This window comes from Camelus dromedarius, chromosome 9 (assembly GCF_036321535.1).
Source record: "Camelus dromedarius isolate mCamDro1 chromosome 9, mCamDro1.pat, whole genome shotgun sequence".
Classification (NCBI taxonomy): domain Eukaryota; kingdom Metazoa; phylum Chordata; class Mammalia; order Artiodactyla; family Camelidae; genus Camelus; species Camelus dromedarius.
This window is the reverse complement of record NC_087444.1, coordinates 26,096,514-26,115,675: the sequence shown is the minus strand read 5'-3', so window position 1 is coordinate 26,115,675 and position 19,162 is coordinate 26,096,514. Positions and strand designations below refer to the sequence as shown.

Below are 19,162 nucleotides of genomic sequence, written 5' to 3'. Positions count from 1 at the left end.
TGCTTTGTCATGACAGTTTATATAAATTCTTCCCTTTCCCAGGGTGACTGACTTAGCCACTCTAGTAGTCCTTGCTGAGGATGCCCAAGCCTTAAATTTGTCTTCTTTTAGAATGAATTATGCATTTGTCAGTTTATCACTAATAAAAATGAAGGTGGCCTAATTGTCCTCGGCTGAGAACCACTGCTTCAAAGTGAGATTACAAGCAATTTTCATACTATTTCCTGATCTTCAGTAGCATCTAAATGACTGAGTGTCATTCCACCAAGCTGGGCATTTACAGGGAAATCCAGTTACAGAGAAGGCTCTCCCAAACGTCTTCATGTAGTTACCCTTTCCCTCCTCTCATACACCATTACTTCCTTAGGATCAATTCCCATATATGGAATTACGGAGGTCAGTTTATTTAGCAAGATGGAAAAGTTTTAAAGCCTGGAATAAGTAAGCATGAAGACCCTTGGCTTATTCAGTCTCACCCCTCCCCACCCCACAGAAGGATCTGGAGCCATCTCTGTGTCTTCTTTGTACTTAATGTACAAAGCCCACCTGCAGACATTTTCATGGAAAAATATAGTGATAAAGTGGTTTCAGATTTTAGGAGGACTGCATTTGTCCAGACACTGCTCTGCAATGCTGTCATAAACAACCTGGAAGCATAGTAAAGATTTTAAGTGATTAGGAATCACTGGCAGCAGAGAAAAGTAGTATATTTAAAAGGAAATATGTTTATCCAAATCCCATATCTGGGTATATATCCAGAAGGAACCCTAATTCAAAAAGATACATGCACCCCCAATGTTTATAGCGGGACTATTTACAATAGCCAAGACATGGAAGCAACCTAAATGTCTATCGACAGATGACTGGATGAAGAAGTTGTGGTATATTTTACAATGGAATACTACTCAGCCATAAGAAAGAACCAAATAATGCCATTTGCAGCAACATGGATGGACTTGGAGAATGTCATTCTAAGTGAAGTAACCCAGAAAGAGAAAGAAAAATACCATATATCACTCTTATGTGGAATCTAAAAAAAAACGGGGGCGGGGAGAAGGACACTAGGAACTCATCTACAAAACAGAAACAGACTCTCAGACTTAGTAAACAATCTTATGGTTACTGGGGAAAGGGGGTGGGAAGGGATAAATTTGGGAGTTTGAGACTTGCAAATATTAGCCACTATATAAAAAAATAGATTAAAAAAATAAAAGAAAATGTTTATCCAGCTTCCTTGATGAGGGAAGCTTCACCTATTGGATGCTGTAGGGGAAACCAGGTAAAGGGGGCATTGTGTGGGGTTCCCAGGGGAAAAGTTGTCTAGGGGTATGCAGATTTCATTTCAGCTGCTGGTCCCTGAGCTTTTATTTAATTCCACTTCTGTCACCAGGTTCTAAGCCACTCACAGGCACCATTAGACATTCTGCCCCATGTTGCATTGAAGGTTGTGTTTGGGAGACCTGGGCTTTGTTGGTGCCCAAGGTCAAACCGTGTTTTATTTATCACCGTATCCTCTGTGTTGCCAGGAAGATGCTCTGGCAAGCAGCTTCCAGAAAGCCTTGTCTGAGTAAATGATTGATCCAGTGAGAACTGAGATGGAGTTTACTTGTAAAACATTTGCTGAGATAGAGATGAAAGCCCCAGAAAAACTGTCAGTAAGCACTTTGAGCCCCTTCTGAAGAAGCCATTTAAATGTCACAATTACTTACAAATTCTGTTACTCTGTTAACTATATATTTGGTTCACAAAGTGTATTTTTAACACCATTTTATTACCTACTATATTTAATTTGAGAAGTAGGAAAAGAAAGGAATGGGGGGGAGGTTGAAAAAAATCCTGTAAACCACCTGTACATAAGTACTGTCAGCATTTTGCTATCTTTCCTTTGCCTGATAATTTTTTGCATATGATATTTCCATAGTTGGGTTCATATAATGTTTATGAATATGTGCCCTTTATCTACTTCATAGATGATGTTAAGCATTTTTCCATGTTATCATGATTTTCAAAGCCATGAATGCCTATTTCATCAGGTGGAAGAGGTCCCTAATTCATTTGGCCATTCTCCCACTGATGGACAGTTAGGTTGTTTGTAGTTTTTTACTTTATGAATAATGATGGTCTTCATATAACATTGATTAAGAATTATTTCCTGAGGCTAGCTATTTAGTAATGGAATACTAGATCAAAGAGGGAAAAGAAGAAGACTATGTATTTTTGGATACATGTCAGATTATTCTCTGGAACTAGTTTCTTTTCAGTTAATGTATTCTATTCAATCCTGCTATTAACTGAAAAAGGCCTCCTTCCACTCAAATGATCTGAACTTGTGAGACTCAGAAGAAGGGGACAGGAGAAGCATGGAAACTGCATGTTCATCCTCATCATCATCCGTGGCCAAGCTGGCAGTATCTGGAGGGTGTGTTTGAGAAAAACAGCTGTCCCGGGATTCTTGGTGCTGATCCTGGGGTGGACAGTGCTTAGCTTCGTGCTGGGTGGGAGTGGAGGTACAAGTGGCAGAGTGGCCTAGTCAGAAAGACCAGGATGCTGTGGTTCCCGGCGAGGCTCAGCCGGAGCAGATGTGTGGACTCACACATGTCCCTTTGGAGAAGTGCTACAGCACGCACTCTAAAGTCCTGGAGGATCAGTAGAGGGGTGCTGACCTCTGGAGCTGAGCTCGTCCTGATTTTTGAGGTTGGGGAAGATATCTTTACAGCTGGGAGACTTGGAGGCACAGAGAAAGGTGTCCCTTGTGCCTCAACAGCTAGAGTTTGCCCACTGCTGGTCCCAAAGAGCACAAACTGCTGTGCCTACAACCGTGACCCAGTGACTTGATGTGCCTACTGAACGTGCAAAACCATGAGCATACAATGGAAAATCAGGCACAAGAGGAAGAAAGACCCAGGGGATACCTGGTACAGGTGGCTGGCAGTTAAGTAGAGCTGCTGGAAGCATCTGATGAGAACCCTAACACATTAGTCCTCTATTTGGATATCCTTGAAAGTTCTAAAACAAAAACCAAAAAACTTCTGGAATTTGAAACTTTAAAAACGATCTCATGAATTTAAAAATTCACTATATAAATAGAGAGATCCACATTAGTGACCCAAAAAACAGTGTGGAAGAAATGTCTCAAAGTCTAAAATATACCACCATGAGATGGACATCATAAAGTAAAAGACAGGTCATGTGCCTCTGTCCTGAGCCCAGCATGCAAACATGTTCCAAAGGACAAAATGGAACAGAAGAGTGGGGAGCTATTAATGAAACAGAGAAGAGAGGGAATTCTCTGTGATTTGCTGCTTCAGATGACTCAGTTGGTTCCTGAAGGGATGAACAGAAAACACCCCCAGTAATATGTAAGTAAAAGTTTTGAACTCCAAGGATGAACAAAAACCCTAAACTTTCTAACACACCAAGTTATCTACAAAGAAAACCAAATCTAGTATCAGACTTGTCCTCCTCAGTACTGGAAACCAGAAGAATGCCACCTACAGACTTGTAAGACAGACGAATTCACTGCCCAGCCACATGTCAAGGCAACAGAAACATTTGTGGAGATGCAAGATTTAAGACATATCATGTATCCACTCAAGGGAGAACTGAAAATAATCAAACATTAGCAAAACCCAGGAGTTGAGAGATAAAATACAGACATCCTAAAAGATTAACATTTATGTCAGTGGGATCAGTAGGCAAATAAAGCATCTTGCAAGGGGAGAGTTAATGCTGATATTCTGATGTAAAAAGGAATGTTAAAAAACCATTGCTAATTATCAGAGAAATGCAAATCAAAACTACAGTGAGGTATCACCTCACACCAGTCAGAATGGTTATCACTCAAAAGTCCATAAGCAATAAATGCTGGAGAGGCTGTGGAGAAAATGGAACCCTCCTATACTGTTGGTGGGAATGTTGTTTGGTGCAGCCGTTATGGAAAACAGATTCCTCAAAAGACTAAAAACAGACTTAACCATGTGATCCAGCAGTCCCACTCCAGGGTATATATCCAGAGGGAACCTCAATTCAAAAAGATACATGCACCCCAATGTTCATAGCAGCACTACTTAAAATAGCCAAGACATGGAAACAACCTAAATGTTCATCGACAGATGACTGGATAAAGAAGCTGTGGTATATGTAAACAATGGAATACTACTCAGCCATAAAAAATGCCATTTGCAGCAACATGGATGGACCTGGAGAATGTCATTCTAAGTAAAGTAAGGCAGAAAGAGAAAGAAAATACCATATGACATCACTTATATGTGGAATCTAAGAAAAAAGACAAAATTACTTACAAACAGGAATCAACTCACAGACATAGAAAACAAATTTATGGTTACTGGGGGAAAGGGGTAGGAAGGGATAAGTTGGGAGTTTGGGATTTGCAGATACTAACTACTGTATATAAAACAGATAAACAACCAGTTTATACTGTATAGCACAGGGAACTATATTCAATATCTTGTATTAACTTATGGTTAAAAGGAATATGAAAACGAATATATGTATGTTCCTATATGACTTAAGTATTGTGCTGTACACCAGTAATTGGCACAACATTGTAAACTGACTATACTTCAATAAAAATATATTTAAAAAAAAAACTGAAGGTAACCACTGTAAGAATTGAAAAGCAACAGATAAAAAAGATAAATAGAAAATTGACCAAGAGAGTAAAAATTACAAATAAGATAAAGGACAAAATTAAAGAAAATTAAAATTGAATGGATATAACTTTGATTTGGTGAATGGGTTGAATTCTCCCATTAGCAAAGAAATCTGGTTGTGCAGTGTTTAAAAGAAAAAAGCCTAAAGCAAAGGTTAAAAAAAAAAAGAATAGAAGAGTTACTAGAAAAAACTGGGGAGGAAAAATTAATCCGAGGGTAGAATTTTAAGACCAAAAGAACCAAAGAGCATTAACAGGTGCAATATATAATGATAGAATGCTTGGTTAACAAAAGGGATGCAAGTCATAGATGTTTAATTAGAAAACATCATTACTATGCTAAATATATAAAACAAAAGCTCATACAAATAAAAGATTACTTAATTGAAAATGTCTTTAGGAATATGGAATGTCTAGTATATAGAAAAATTACCAAGGACAGATAATCAAAGTAATATGACTAACAGGTTTAAGAGATACACACTTTATGCCCGACAAGTGGGTAATGCATATTATTTTCTTCTAGTTCTCAGAAACTTGATTATTTGGTCAGAAAGCAAAGCTTAATAAACTTTTAAAAGATAATGATTTCATAAGTCATTATCTATAACCTGATAAAAATTTGAAAGCTAGTAAGATGATAAAGATGTCCCCTATTTGAAAATAAATTCCTAGATGAAATAAATCAAAACAAATAAGTTATCCAAAAAGTAGTAAACATTTATGCCCTAAGTATATTTAGGAGAGTGCTTGCCTTAAAACTGCACAGAAGATGGAAAATATAAGGACCAAGTATTCATTTAAAAGTTTTAAAACACAAAATAGGAATAAAGATAAAACCCAACTGAATGAAACATGTTAACAAATGCTGACTCATTGTAAAGATCAATTAAATAAACTCTTCAACTGCTTAATAAAGGAACAAAGAAAGTAAGATAACAAAACATACAAGAGTCAATATTGAAAAGGAGACTGAACACCAAATAATAAGATAAATAAGTTTGAAAAACTAGGGCAAATGAGTGATTGCACTGAAGAATGTGAATAGGCTTAAATTATTTCAAAAAGTGGTAAACACACACAAACTTGGAGGCAAAGTCCTATTAAAAAAAAAAAAACACCCAAAGGATAATAAAATACCTATCAAGTAAAACAGTTACCAGAGCTAGCTATGTTCTATCTGGATTTAAAGAATGTAATTATAATTTTAATCCAATGAAGTTAATAGAAAAATGGAAATGTTTCAGTTAATGTCTTGAAGCTATATAACTTTCCCATCAAAATTGGACATAGTATGTCTCCTGCTCCACCCATAGATCAATGTCCATTATGAATACAGATTAAAATTCTAAAAAAGAAAATCTAAAGTCATTTCCAGCTATTTACTAGAACAATCAAAATATTACAACTAAGTAGTTTATTCCAATAATGCAAAGATAGTTTAACACCAGCACAGTCAGCAACACAGTGAGAAAAAGCATAAACCACTGGATCAACAGATGTAACCAGCCAAGTGAAACAATCAGTGTCAGTTGTGGTAAAGAGAGAAAATTATTTCTACTCACAAATTAGGGTAATATATATTTTCAAAAACGAACTCCCAATTTTAAGGAGACTAATGTCTGTTTGTCTTGCATTTATTAAGTCAGCCACTTTATTCTGGAAGTAATAGTTGGAAATGTGGGGTGGGAGGTAGGGACAGATGGGAAATCTCATTCATGATATTGACAAAAACTGTAACAACATGTTAGGAGTAATGTAAGTAAGAAAGATATAGGGTTTCTAGCAAAAGTATGAAATCTTACTGGAAGACATAAAGCAACACCTGAGCAAGCAGAAATATATACCAATCCTGCCAAAATTTGATTGGAATCAGACGTATTAGTATAGGCTCACTTTAAATATATTTTATATATATATATATACACACACACATACATACATATACATAGATGCAGAAATAAATGTTATGTTTGCAGCGGTTATTATACATAAATATATATCCTAACTCTGTTTGCTGAGAGGGCCTAGAACCAATGACACCCCAGTAGGCATGAGCATACCCAGGCACCCACACCTTGCTTTTTAAATATCCTTCACCAGTGAAAAGAAATCAGAGCTCTTTAGACAAGAGGTAGTTCCAGCGCTGGGACAGATAAAATACCAAATGAGCCTGGAGTATCTTGAAATTCCAGTAAGGAAGGAAGAGGTGAAGAAAGGATGGAGACATATCAAAATCTCCCAATGGCCAAAGCTGACAATTTGTGCAACAAAATAATGATATTAGATTATAACCCATGGGCACATGAATGTTTAATAATTAAATGAGAGAGAAGAGATAGCTCTTCCTTACAGAAGAATTCCATTAATAAATGCAGGAGTGAGGGAAAAAGACAATCATCATTGGAACACAACAGTAATAAATGGCTGCACGTAAGATTTACCACTGGATGCTAAAATTAGTGAAAGTGAAGAGAAACAGGATATTTGCATAGTCTCAAAGTACCTCCAAGAAATTTAATTTGAAAGAGAAAAACAGGAGCTTTACAGTGGATGAACCCAGCAGACACTGTCTTAACCAAAAAATGATCAGTGCCACCACCAGTAACATATGGGTATCACAGTGCTCCTGAGAAGGAACATCTCTTCTGTAGCATTCTTGCCAAAGCTGCATAACCTCAAATGAGCCATGAGAAAACACCAGCCAAACTTGAATTGCAGGATGTTCTGCAAAGTAAGTGACCAGTACTCTTCAAAAGTGTCGAGGTCAGATCTGGTGCCAAGATGACGGAGTAGAGAGACTCACAGCTTGCCCTCTCCCACAAATACACCAAGAATTACATCTACAAACCCACTGAACTGCACAGAACACCTACTGAACTCTGACAGTGTCTCTCACTTCGAGATACAGGAGGATTCTCACAAAATCCGATAAACAAGGTACTACTGTATAGCACAGGGAACTATATTCAGTATCTTGTAGTAATGTACAGTGAAAAAGAATATGAAAACGAATATATGCATGTTCATGTATGACTGAAGCATTGTGCTGTACACCAGAAATTGGCACACTGTAAACTGACTATGCTTCAAGAAAAAATACATATATAACGCCCCCCCCCCCCCAAAAAGTGTTGAGGTCATAAAAGGTAGTGGAGGGCTAAGGAAATGTCACAGATTGGAGCAGACTGAGAAGACACAGTAGTTGCGTACGATCTGGTGGATCTGGGTCCTGGACTGGATCTTGGACCAGAAAAAAGGACATGGGTGGGAAGAACAGTGAAAACCAAGTAAAATCTGTACTTTAGTTAACAGTATTGGACCAATGCAAATTTCTGAGTTTTGATAATTGCACTGTGGTTGTGCAGGATATGAGAACTTGCTATACTAGTGCAACTTTTCTGTAAATTTAAAATGTCAACATAGAAAAAATTAAAAGAAAAAAGCATTGGTGGGGGGAGAAAAAAAACTAAAGGTAGAGAGTTTCTCTAAGAATTCAAGCATTATACATTTTAAATTATACACATACACACATCCATCTAAAACAAGGGCTCAAAGTGGGAATAATAATAAAATTGCCATGTAAACATAAATTAATATAACCCAAAATGGCTGTCTCCAACGGGGAAGAGAAAAGAACACGTAGGCAAGATAGCCAAATCTTTCTCTCTGAGGATGATCCCTAAAAACTGAAAAAACCAAGAATTTGCAGTATAAACATGTTTTTACTTCTGTTTTTTTTAGAACCGTGAAGTTAATAATCAAAAGAAACAATTGTTGACTTTGGGGAGCAAGGATCAAGGTGCAGGGGGTGGTAAACAAGGAGACAGCTGGGTTTTTGGGTCATCATCCTAACAATTCTTGGCTTTTTAAACTCTGCATATATAATTAATGAAATCCTGATCTGAAATTTTTAAATGTCAGCAGAAGTAGATGATACATTGATAGGGAGCCTAGGACTTATTCAAGGACATCTGCTGCAGAGGTCACAGGAGAGATGGTTCAGTAGCTGGTGGGATGCAGGGTGAAGGGGGAGCTTTTTAAGATGCCTTTGCATGCTGCTAATGGTGATAATTTAGTAGAGAAGAGAGAGTACAGGACAGAGAAAGGACACATGCAAGAAGGAAGAAGTAAGTAGGAGAGGGGAGAGGGGACCCTGGGCCAGCAGGAGAGAAGGCATGGGGTCAGGGTCCCAAGATGGGCAGGTCAGGGGCCAAGATAGGCAAATTCCCCATGTAATTTCTTCTATGTGAACAAAGTAGCAAGGCTACCAGCTGAGACTGGGGAAGTCAGGGGAGAGCAGAGGTGTCCAATAGTCATCTTAAGAAAGTGGAAGAAAGAATATCCTAGTGAAATAGAGTAGGATTGTATTGTTTACTGTGCTTCTGTAATGTATGTGTTGCTATTTCACTTGGGATTTTTGCACTGGTATTCATTGATGCGTTTGGTCAGGTTTTGTTATGCTGTCTTCATAAAAATCACTCGGAAGCCTTCTTAGGGCTATGGCACTTTTTTTTTTTTAATGGAGGCATGGGGGATTGAACCCAGGACCTCGTGCGTGCTAAGCACGCACCCTCCCACTAAGTTATACCCCAAAGCTCCAGCCCCATGGCACATTTTGCATAAAATTGGGTGTAACTGCTACCCCCCAGTGGAAGACACTGAGATGTTAAAGACATCCTTTGTGAAGTTTTCGGAGCCTGGCTGTAAGAATTTTCTCAAACTGCAATTTTCTTTCTCTTCTGGAATACTTTTCTGTAATAGGAAATATATATGTATATAAGAGCCTTATAATAATTAAATACACACATACATTTACTCTTTTCATCATCACTTGGTTTTGTTTCACAGGCTCCTTTCTCGTCTTATCTGTATTTGTATACCTATAGCTGTAGGCCTATTCTTATTCAGCTGTTTGGCCCTTCACACTTTCCTAGATTAGTTTAGATAATGAATTATCTACTTCATTGATTCTCTAGGTATTTGTGTTTAAAACAACCTTGTTCTTGCCTTTATTTTACATTTTTATTTTTTGGTTCTCTAATTCAGCCATCTCTGTTTATTTGTAGTGATTCCGTCTGCTTTCCTTAGCCTTCTGTCCTTTTTATAACTCCTTGTGTTTGGATATGTAATTCATGTATTTCACTTTTGTGTGCTAATGCAATAGGGACTGTACATTGGCTGTACACAGACAGGCGGCCTGGGCCACGGTGGGCTTCTTTTCTGAAACACCCTTCAGAAAAAGATTTATCAGGTGCCCAGGGCTCAGGCCAGCAGTCAGCTGCCTGCCTGAGGGGATGGGATAAAAACAGACCCAGCCCTGCGGCCAGGACCTAAACAGGATGTGCACTATTTCTGAGAACCCAGAGTCCTAGGCCATCCCCCTAACACTCTGCTGGACCTGACCTTGGGAGTCCTCCATTTAGGACATTCAGAAAACCAGATGCCAACACATAGGTTCAGGGAGGAAAGAAATTTCCTATTCAAGATGAGCTGGCACATGGCAAGTTTTTGTTGTTGTTGTTGTTACTAATAGACTTTTTTTAGAGCAGTTTCAGGTTCACAGCAGAAATGAGCAGAAAATACAGAGGGTTCACACATAGCCCTCCCCACACACACATATATACTCCCCTACCCTCAGCATCCCTCATCAGTGTGGCATATTTGGTACAATCGATGAACCAACATGGACAATTATCAACCAAAGTCCATAGTTTACATTAAAACTCACTCTTGAAATTGTACATTCTGGGGGTTTTGACAAATGCATAATGACATGTAGCCACCACTATAGTATCATACAGAATAATTTCATTGCCCTAAAAATCCCTTGTGCTCCATCTGTTCATTCCTCTCTCCCTCCCTCTCCCCAAACCCCTGGAAACCACGATCTTTTTATTGCTTCTGTTAGCTGGAGCTGGCACATGGCAATTTTAACACTCAAGGAAAATAATGCTAATATAGCTTAACAATGTAAAAGTCAGGGAATCCACTCCAGTGCACCTGAAAACAACTTTGAAGTAAAAAAAATAAGTTTTTAGAGAGAAACCCAATGAGTGACACACATTTTAAAAAGAACAACCCTTCTTATGATTAATCAAGAACATGTGGGAGTGAAAGGACCAATTAAGAACTGGAAATACAAACTGAAAAATCCTGAAAAAAAATTTTTTACACCTTAGTGGGAAATTCCAGGGTGGATACAATTAAGGAAAAAATTAATAAATGTGAAGATTGGATTTAGGAATTTGCTTTCACACAGCAAGATGAAGGGGAAAATAAAGTACAATGAGAAGCTCCAACATAATATATTTGAAATATTCATGGCTGAGAATTTTCCAGCACTGAAGAGATAAACACCCTCCAACTATAAACACAGCAGTATAAATATAGATCCACATATAGACACTGTACTGAATTGGCAGAATACCAGGACAAAGAGGAAATTATAAAACAAAATACAGATTACCTAGGAAGGACTGACACATAACAGCAGTGCTTCCATGTTTAGCAAGTAGCAGCCTGAAGATTAAGGGATATCTTCAAAATGCCTTAGACACACATCTTTTGTAGGTCTAGATCTTCTATATACTAATAGCTACCATTCAAGATTGAAGGCAAAATGAAGGTATTTTCAGATATACAAGGACAGATAAATTTAGGACTAACAGACTTGGCTAAAAGAATGCTCATAGTCCTTATATAAGCAAGAGGGAATGTAATTCAAGAATCAATGATGCCAGTCTGAAAAGGCTACAAATTATACGATTCCAACCAAATAACATTCTGGAAAAGGCACAGCTACAGCTATTTAAAAAAAAAAAGAATCAATAGTGAGAAAGCAATTGGTAAGATACATATATTAGAAAAAGAGAAATAACCATTGACTTGGAAAAGAAAAACTCAACTTATGTGTGACAACTCAGACTCAAAAGTAAGCCAGGAAATAATTATCACAAAATTCTAAGAGGGAAGGAGGGTGCAGAGAGTGGACAACGCTCTAGTTCTTGACTTGTTGGCGGCTCCATAGCTGTTTGCTTTAGAGTTATTCATTCACCTGTATATATGCTTTGTGTGCTTTTCTGAATGTTCTATCCTATATAGAGAGACTACTAAAGACTGAATTATATAACAGCTACAAATGCTTTGGGATTCCAAAGAGGAGACAAAGGCCTGCAATTAGAGAAGCATTAGCAGAAAAAATGAATTTTCACCTTAACCTTATTCCTAACAGTCATTATATATATGAAAGCAAGAGAAATTATTTTTGTCTAGGCAGGGAGAAGGTGAAAAGAGACCATCTGTAGGAGAGTGTGAAGACTTTAACGGAGCTTTTGTTTTGTTTTGCTTTATTTTTTTTTTTTGAGGGGGGGCAATTAGGTTTGTTTGTTTGCTTGTTTACTTTTGATGATGGTACTGGGGATTGAACCCAGGAGCTTGTGCATGCTAGGCACACACTCTACCCTCCCCCTGTGTTTTGCTTTATTCTTGATAGGAAGAAAAGCTAGCCTCCTTGAGGAAGGATATAAATTTAAGCTACGTCATTACCGACTCTTCCTAATGCTTCACTCAGTACATTGAATTAGTCACCAGGGACTGTCCATTTTATCTCCACTCCTTATGCAAAGACAGTCATCTTTTCACTCCCTGCACCTTTGTGAGTGGCCAGAATAACTTTGAGCATCACTCTCCCCACTCTCCAGAGTCAAGACTCCTACCTGTTATCCCGGGGGATGACCAGGATGTTTTGTTAGGTCGTTATGGTGGGAGAAGAATTTCAGAGCAAGGTATGGTCTGAGCCATTTGTGTATACTGACGCACGTTTCTGTAGCACCGGAGTCTCTCACTTTAACTACTCCATCAGTAATAACAGTCACGAGACTGACCTCCTGAGTAGCTGTCCTTTACACAATAGACAGAGATCTTTTCAAAGCATCAGTGGGGTAACACACCCTCCTCCTTCCATGCTGAAATCCAAACTCCTTTCCCTGATAAGACTTCTTTTCTCTTAGCATAATGGGGTGACTGTTTTGGCTCAGACAACTGCAAGGCTCAGGAATAGGGCTTGTTTCAGTCATGGCTGGATCCAGGTGCTCTCCTGGTGGCTGTTTCCCACTCTTTCTTTACATGATAGCAAAGGGACCACTCACAACTGGAAACATTCATCACTCTTTCTGCTGATCCCCAAGAAAAGAAACTTACTGTTTATCAAGAGCACCAACCCAAGTCCCATGGATACTTCTAACTGACCTGACTTGGGCCACACGCCTGAAGGTGGTGGTAGCAGAGGAACAAGACATCATTACTAGCTAGAACTGAGTCAGTGCCCATCTCTGGGGTTGGGGTAACCTATGTTACCATGGCTCTTTTAGTGGTGGTGGGATAACAAATTTATTGAGATGTAATTAATACATCATACATTTCACTCACTTAAAGCATACAATTCCGTGGTTTTTAGTCTCTTCATAGAGTTGTGTAACTACTACCATGACCAACTTTGGAACATTTTCATCAGTCCGAAAAGAAGCTCCTTCATTAGCTGTCTCCACTCCCTCCACCCCACAAGCAGCCACCAATCTGCTTTCTATCCAGGCTGCCCTGTCCCTCACCTGCTGCATGCTACTGTAAGACACAGCTGTTAGACCTTTTGCATTTGGATGAGAGCCAGAAAGTGACACAGATTAGATCTGATTAATAGAATCCCTGGGCAATACATTTGTTATTTCAGTGTTTTACAATAAAGCTACCTCTTATTGTGAACCAGAGGTTTCTAAACCACTTGCTTTCCATGGGATAAACAATTGCGAGTTTATCTTTGGTGATGAGAGGCCTGGGATTTTCTGGGAAAAATCCCAGCAGATGATCATTCTGCCCTGTGCTCACTTCCATCACACCCTCCAGATGCTGTGTCCCCCATTCCGGTTTGGAAGACACCATCCCCACATGGTCATTCTCTCCTTTATTCTCCAGGAGAGCGAAGAGGAGCTTTACTCCTCCTGCCGCCAGCTGCGGAGGCGCCAGGAAGAGCTCAACCACCAGCTCTTTCTGTATGACACACACCAGAACTTGCGCAATGCCACCCGGGATGCCCTCGTTAGGGAGTTCAATGTCAACGAGAACCAGCTGCAGCTGTACCAGGAGAAGTGCAACCGCAGGTAGGTCAGCCCCTCCCACCTGCAGATGTTCCCGGCAGTGAGGTCGGGGCCCTTGGGTCAGGGCTTCAGTAAGGCCTCCGTCTTTCAAATCCTGATACCCTTGACTATTTCTCTTTGCTCTATAAATTAGTTGCAGCAGTAACCTCAGCACCTGCATCTTCCCTAAGTTGAACTGTCCTCAGGAGAAAGACACATCCATGTCATAGTGAAAATAAGCCATGATCACTACCATTTAAGGAGCCCTTCTCGAGTTCCCAAGAATGGGCTAGTCCAGTGGTTCTAACTAAAGCAGGATCCCCTCACCCCCAACACACAACAAAGGATGCTTCTGATTAAGGAGGGACAACCAGGTGTGCCTGATGTCCTGCCATGTGCCATACAGCCATGCGCCACAAAGAACTACCCAGAAGAAAATGCCAGTAGCAGCCTCCAGTGGAAACAGCATGGGGACTCCTTACCTGTATCATTCTCCTTTCTTCTCCACTCCACCTACAGAGTAGCGGTGACCAATGAGGAAAGTGAGGTCCAGAGAGGTTTCGTGTCTTGCCAAGGGCCCAGCTCTCTTAACTCCACCACGTACCCTCCAGCCCGAAATGTCCTGTGTGGACAGAGAAATGTTAGAGTTCAGCGCAGGGCCCTTGTCTCAAGCTGACGGATGATGGCGACATCTGCTTGATTTCAGGTTAAGAGAGAAGAGAGTCAGCAACAGCAAGTTTTACTCATAGAAGCTGGGGGACATGTGTCCGAGTGTCATGTGCACGCGTGTGTTTGAATGTGCTCTCTTCAGACCCTGGGAATGCGCTCATCCATGAGGTCCTCCTCTCTTCAGGCCTGCCATCAGGATGACATTTCTGAAGAAGACCCACTTGGCATGATTGGGAGTGATTTCCTAATTTTTTCATCTTGGACAAGTTCTTAACTTATATTCTCTATAGGGGATCCCCAAAACATGCCCATTTGGGGCCTCTCGTGTTACAAACCTCATTGAATAAAAGTAGTGAAAATCTTGATCAGTTAAAAGCTTCTGTGCACAACCTTTAGAGCGAGCAGGAGTCCTTTTCTGGCCTCTAAAGACCCAGGTAATTGACTTCCATGGAAGATGAGCCCGACATGTAAGGAACAAATTCGTTAAATTCTTATAAGGAGTTTAACTCAGAGGCAAATGATTTCACAATTAAGGCCACTGGATTTCACCAGGGCCCAAAGAGGAGCCCTAGCCCCACCCCTGGTCAAAACACCTTATCACCAGCTGTCTAGCTGGTAGACAGACCTGCTGCCATCCAGGAGAGGAGGCTGTGGGTGGAATCTGTTCATTAAGACAGAGACTTTCTTTGTGACTGGAGTTATTTGGGTCAAGGTTGGAAATCTTGGGGCCTCTGTGACTGACAGCCAGTCGGAGATCAGAGAGCCCTGAAGGCTCAACCGGCTTCTGACTCACTCCTGCTCTGTCTGCTCACAAGCCACTGCACAACCTCTGGGAGGCTCTGTCTGCAGTGCCCGAGGATAAGAGGTCACTATTAAACTACTCATCAGAGTTAGGCTCTCTGAGCCTTAGGAAACTACAGAAAAATCTCAGATGCGGCCACCTCCAATGGGGCAGACCCACCCAGGACAAGATGATTCTCTCCTACATCTTGAGATGCCACTTAATGACGTGTACAGTGTGATGATTTAACAAGGCTTTTTAAAGATAGCTTGTGTTTGGGGGGGGGGGAGGTGGTCAGCAGAGTCTCAACTTGATCAGAGTAAATGGAGCACCGACTTGGGAGGAAAAAGGTATAACTATGGGGAAAAAGTGATTGTGTTTGGCAAGAACTAACTAGCAGTCAGCCTGGCTTTACCTGGATAGAACTGTGTCCTAGAAACCCACTCAGCCCTCTGCCTATTACCTGGGCTTAGCGTGCAGGTATTGCTGAAGAGTGCATTAAAACCAGCCCAGCTCCATCTGATCAGAAGACCGTATCCCTTCATTCCACACAAGTTTAGCAACTGCCATATGCCACACACTTATGCTGAAGTCTGGGGTTACAATCTTTAAAAAAAAATTAAGGGGAAAAAAAGCCATGCCTACTGGTCTCATGGAATATACCCATGTGCATCTAAAAGAAATACATTTTCTCTTCCATGAAGCCAGGAGTATACCTAATAGCAGCCTGACCAAGGTAGACCTGTTGTGACAGTTATTCCTTGAGCTGGAGTTGCTATTGTATTTGGCATTCAGCAACTGAGGGAAGAATATTCCTGATGGTAGCAAATGTTCAAAGGAACTTTCAAAAAAAAGGCACTGAGTTCAGTGGTGCAGGGAAGGCGGTCTCAGATTCTGCAGCCAGTGCCCCATTAGCTGTTGGCCAGGTAGCCACTGGAGCCTAATTATTGCACCCCCTACCCCCCCAGGCTCCATCTGGCTCCACTGTTACCTTTGCACAACTTAGGAGTTGATATCATTACCTCTGTTTTCAGCCCAGGGGTGAGGAAAAGACGTAAACCTTCCCACTTCATTCCATTTTAAAGCCAAAAAGCTACGACCCAGATCCTCTTGTAAAATCAATACCCAGCCATGCAGAGAAAAAGCAGGAGGAAGACAGGGGCTGTCCTCTAAATGGTGCTGGAAGAGCCCTCTCCCCCAAAACTGGCTCCTCCTCCTAGGTGCTTCAGTGACTTGAATCCACCATTAGAGAGTATTTGCATTCAAACCACCAATTTTCCCCTCAATAGGGTGACACATTAATCTGATTCTCAGGAAAGACACAGAGAGGTTAAGATTCTTGGGAAAGACAGAGAGAAAGTGAAGGGCACAGATGACATCACTGCTCGTCCCAAGTCTGCTGGGATGCCACATAACCTAAGTATAAAATATCTCGCTGAGTTTGTGCTTTCTCAGCCATGTAATGAGCAGAGCCAATTCAGGTCAAGCAGAATAGTGACAGGGACATTCTGAAAGATGGCAGCAAATATTGATGGGTCCAAACTGTGACTGCCTATGTGTTAAATTGTCTTTGTTGACCATTTCCCTTATTACTGAGAATATCAGTTATTACATGGAAAAAGAAATAGAGGAGGCTGGTTAGATCATTTGAGTTCAGGAAATTTAGGGTATAGAGAGTCAATTTCTCTACTGTAAAACATGGATATTCTAAAATGCACATTTACCAAATTTGATCTCAGACCCTTTTGCCAAGGAATATTTTATGGGACTAGTTACAGTGGAATACATTTGAGGACGTGCTGCTCTATTAAGAAGACAACATAGTTAATAATTTATATGCTTTATGACATAGTTAAATATAAAATCTAAACAAGCCACCATGGCCAGTGGTCTTTAAAATGGGCTAGGTCTACCCCAAGCAGTTTACCAGAGCTTTCCAAGGAGCCACAGACTGAAATAGTTTTAGGGAATCGATTTTCAGATCCTCATCTTCCTCTTGTTCTCTTTCTTGAGACCCATATGCTTGCGACAATGCTCTTTTCTCCCCTTAAAGAAGAAGACGGATCTTTCCCCTTATTCAGTTTTACTGCAGAGTATGACTCAAGATGTAAAATTCAAAATACAGTGTTTGGAAAGTGAGAGCCTCTAAACAGGATACAAATCCTTCTGCGTTCTGGTGGTCCCCAATTCTGTCAACAAAATTGAAGGAATGCCCGATATTTCTGAGTATTTATTGTAGCATGTAATTCTGAAGGAGTTGACAGAATTCTGTTACGCTGCTACCACAAAACCTCTTCTGTTCCCACCTCTGTGTGAACAAGGATCATCAACATTTCCTTATATAAAACTGTGGCCCTTCTAACAAAGACAATAATAATAACCACATAGATAAAACAATTCGGGGGAGAAGCCTTCTTAAACTGATTAAGGGATACATTGGCAATGAAATTTTACTCTGTTTAGCAGTTTATTAAAATGTGCACTGTTTGTTTATTCATCAAGCTCAATCCAGAAGAAATTTAAAAATATGTAGGTCCTTATGATGATAGGATACTAGGTAATTTTATTACAGATGTGCCACTAAACAACATAAACATCAAGAAAAATTAGGCTAAATTGAAAGGGGAATATAACCTTTTATCCAAAGATGCAGCAGTATGTACAATATGCCAGCACTTTTATATCCATTGCCACGATTTATGATGAAAAATTTGAGATATCAATTTAAAATTGTGTAAGGGGATACACAGGTTTTCAAAATTCACTCAAGAGGTCTCTGAGCATAAAATTTTAAGACTGCTGACCTAGGGCCACTAAAGATAAATTGTATTTGGAAATAAGGATGGCTAAAACGGGCTTTAGTTCTTTTAGTTTTTTACAAGAAATGTAACTTAATTTTCAACTTAGGTGACATCTAACTTTTTGGAGACAACCCTAAAAGCCGTATTATTGCCAACAAAGTTAATAAGTACATTCAGAAATACGCAGATTACAAACAGGCATTTGAAAAATAATCAATAATTTATCTCAGGCTTTTCATTCTCAAAAGATTTTTTTTCTTGCAGAGCCAGATTCCACAGTGATCCTGTCTCAGAAATGTCCAAATTTCTTATTTCTCAATAGGCTTTAAAAAGCTGCATTTGTAAACTTGTGTTTTATTATTAAAGCTTAATTTATTTTTTATATAGAGTGTGTGCTTGGGTGTAAAGAATCATGTGAATGAGCCACACAAATGTTGGCAGTTGTTAATGTGAAAATAAAATGGCTCTGTCACAATTCTAAAAAATAAAAAATTGATCTAATTGAATATACCAGTCTGCCCAGAACTGTTTTGTTGTTGTTGTTTCTAAATGCTATTCACTTTTTCTGTTCCCATATAAAACAAGATATACTTCAGCCACGATATAGAAACAGTTACCGTTCTTTTCAAACAATGTATTTTTTCTATTCTATGAACTCTTTTCTCTGTCTTACTTTCAGCAAAAGCTCACTCTATATAGAAACCCAAGTTTATAAAATTAATATATGACCACTCTTCAATCTGTCAGTCTTTGAAAGAATGGCTTGTGCTTGATGAGCGGTGAGGTTATTAAAAACTGTATTTCTGAACTAAGTGATGGGGTACCTAGAACTGTCAATAGTATTTTCTTGCCTCAATCCCAGTGCCCAGGAAGCTGTGCTGTGTTCCCTAAGACAGTCCCACCCCCAACTCTCAGCCACTGATGATTGGACTAGTCACCCTGGTCCCAAAACTTGAGAACAGCCTATGATAAACCCCTGCATTAGGAGATAAAAAAGCCAAGAAGGAATAAGAACTGCTGAAAGATCATCTTTAAAAAAATGGACAAAGTCATAATTCTTAAAAGTTAAAAACTGAACACATGTCCAGAAATTTACTAAACTCCTCAA

The 19,162-nt window shown here is 39.7% G+C and overlaps 1 protein-coding gene across 2 annotated transcripts in view; it reads left to right on the top strand.

Moving 5' to 3' along the window:
- Window positions 1–18,560, top strand: part of PLCG2 (phospholipase C gamma 2) — a 142,749-nt gene extending 124,189 nt beyond the window's left edge. For both annotated transcript variants that reach the window (XM_031457998.2, XM_064488934.1), the window contains 2 exons: window positions 13,643–13,827; window positions 14,510–18,560. In XM_031457998.2, coding sequence (XP_031313858.1) covers window positions 13,643–13,827; window positions 14,510–14,552 — 228 coding nt within the window. In that variant the 3' untranslated portion in view covers window positions 14,553–18,560. The remainder of the gene's footprint in view (window positions 1–13,642; window positions 13,828–14,509) is intronic.
- The last annotated feature ends 602 nt before the right edge of the window (window positions 18,561–19,162 follow it).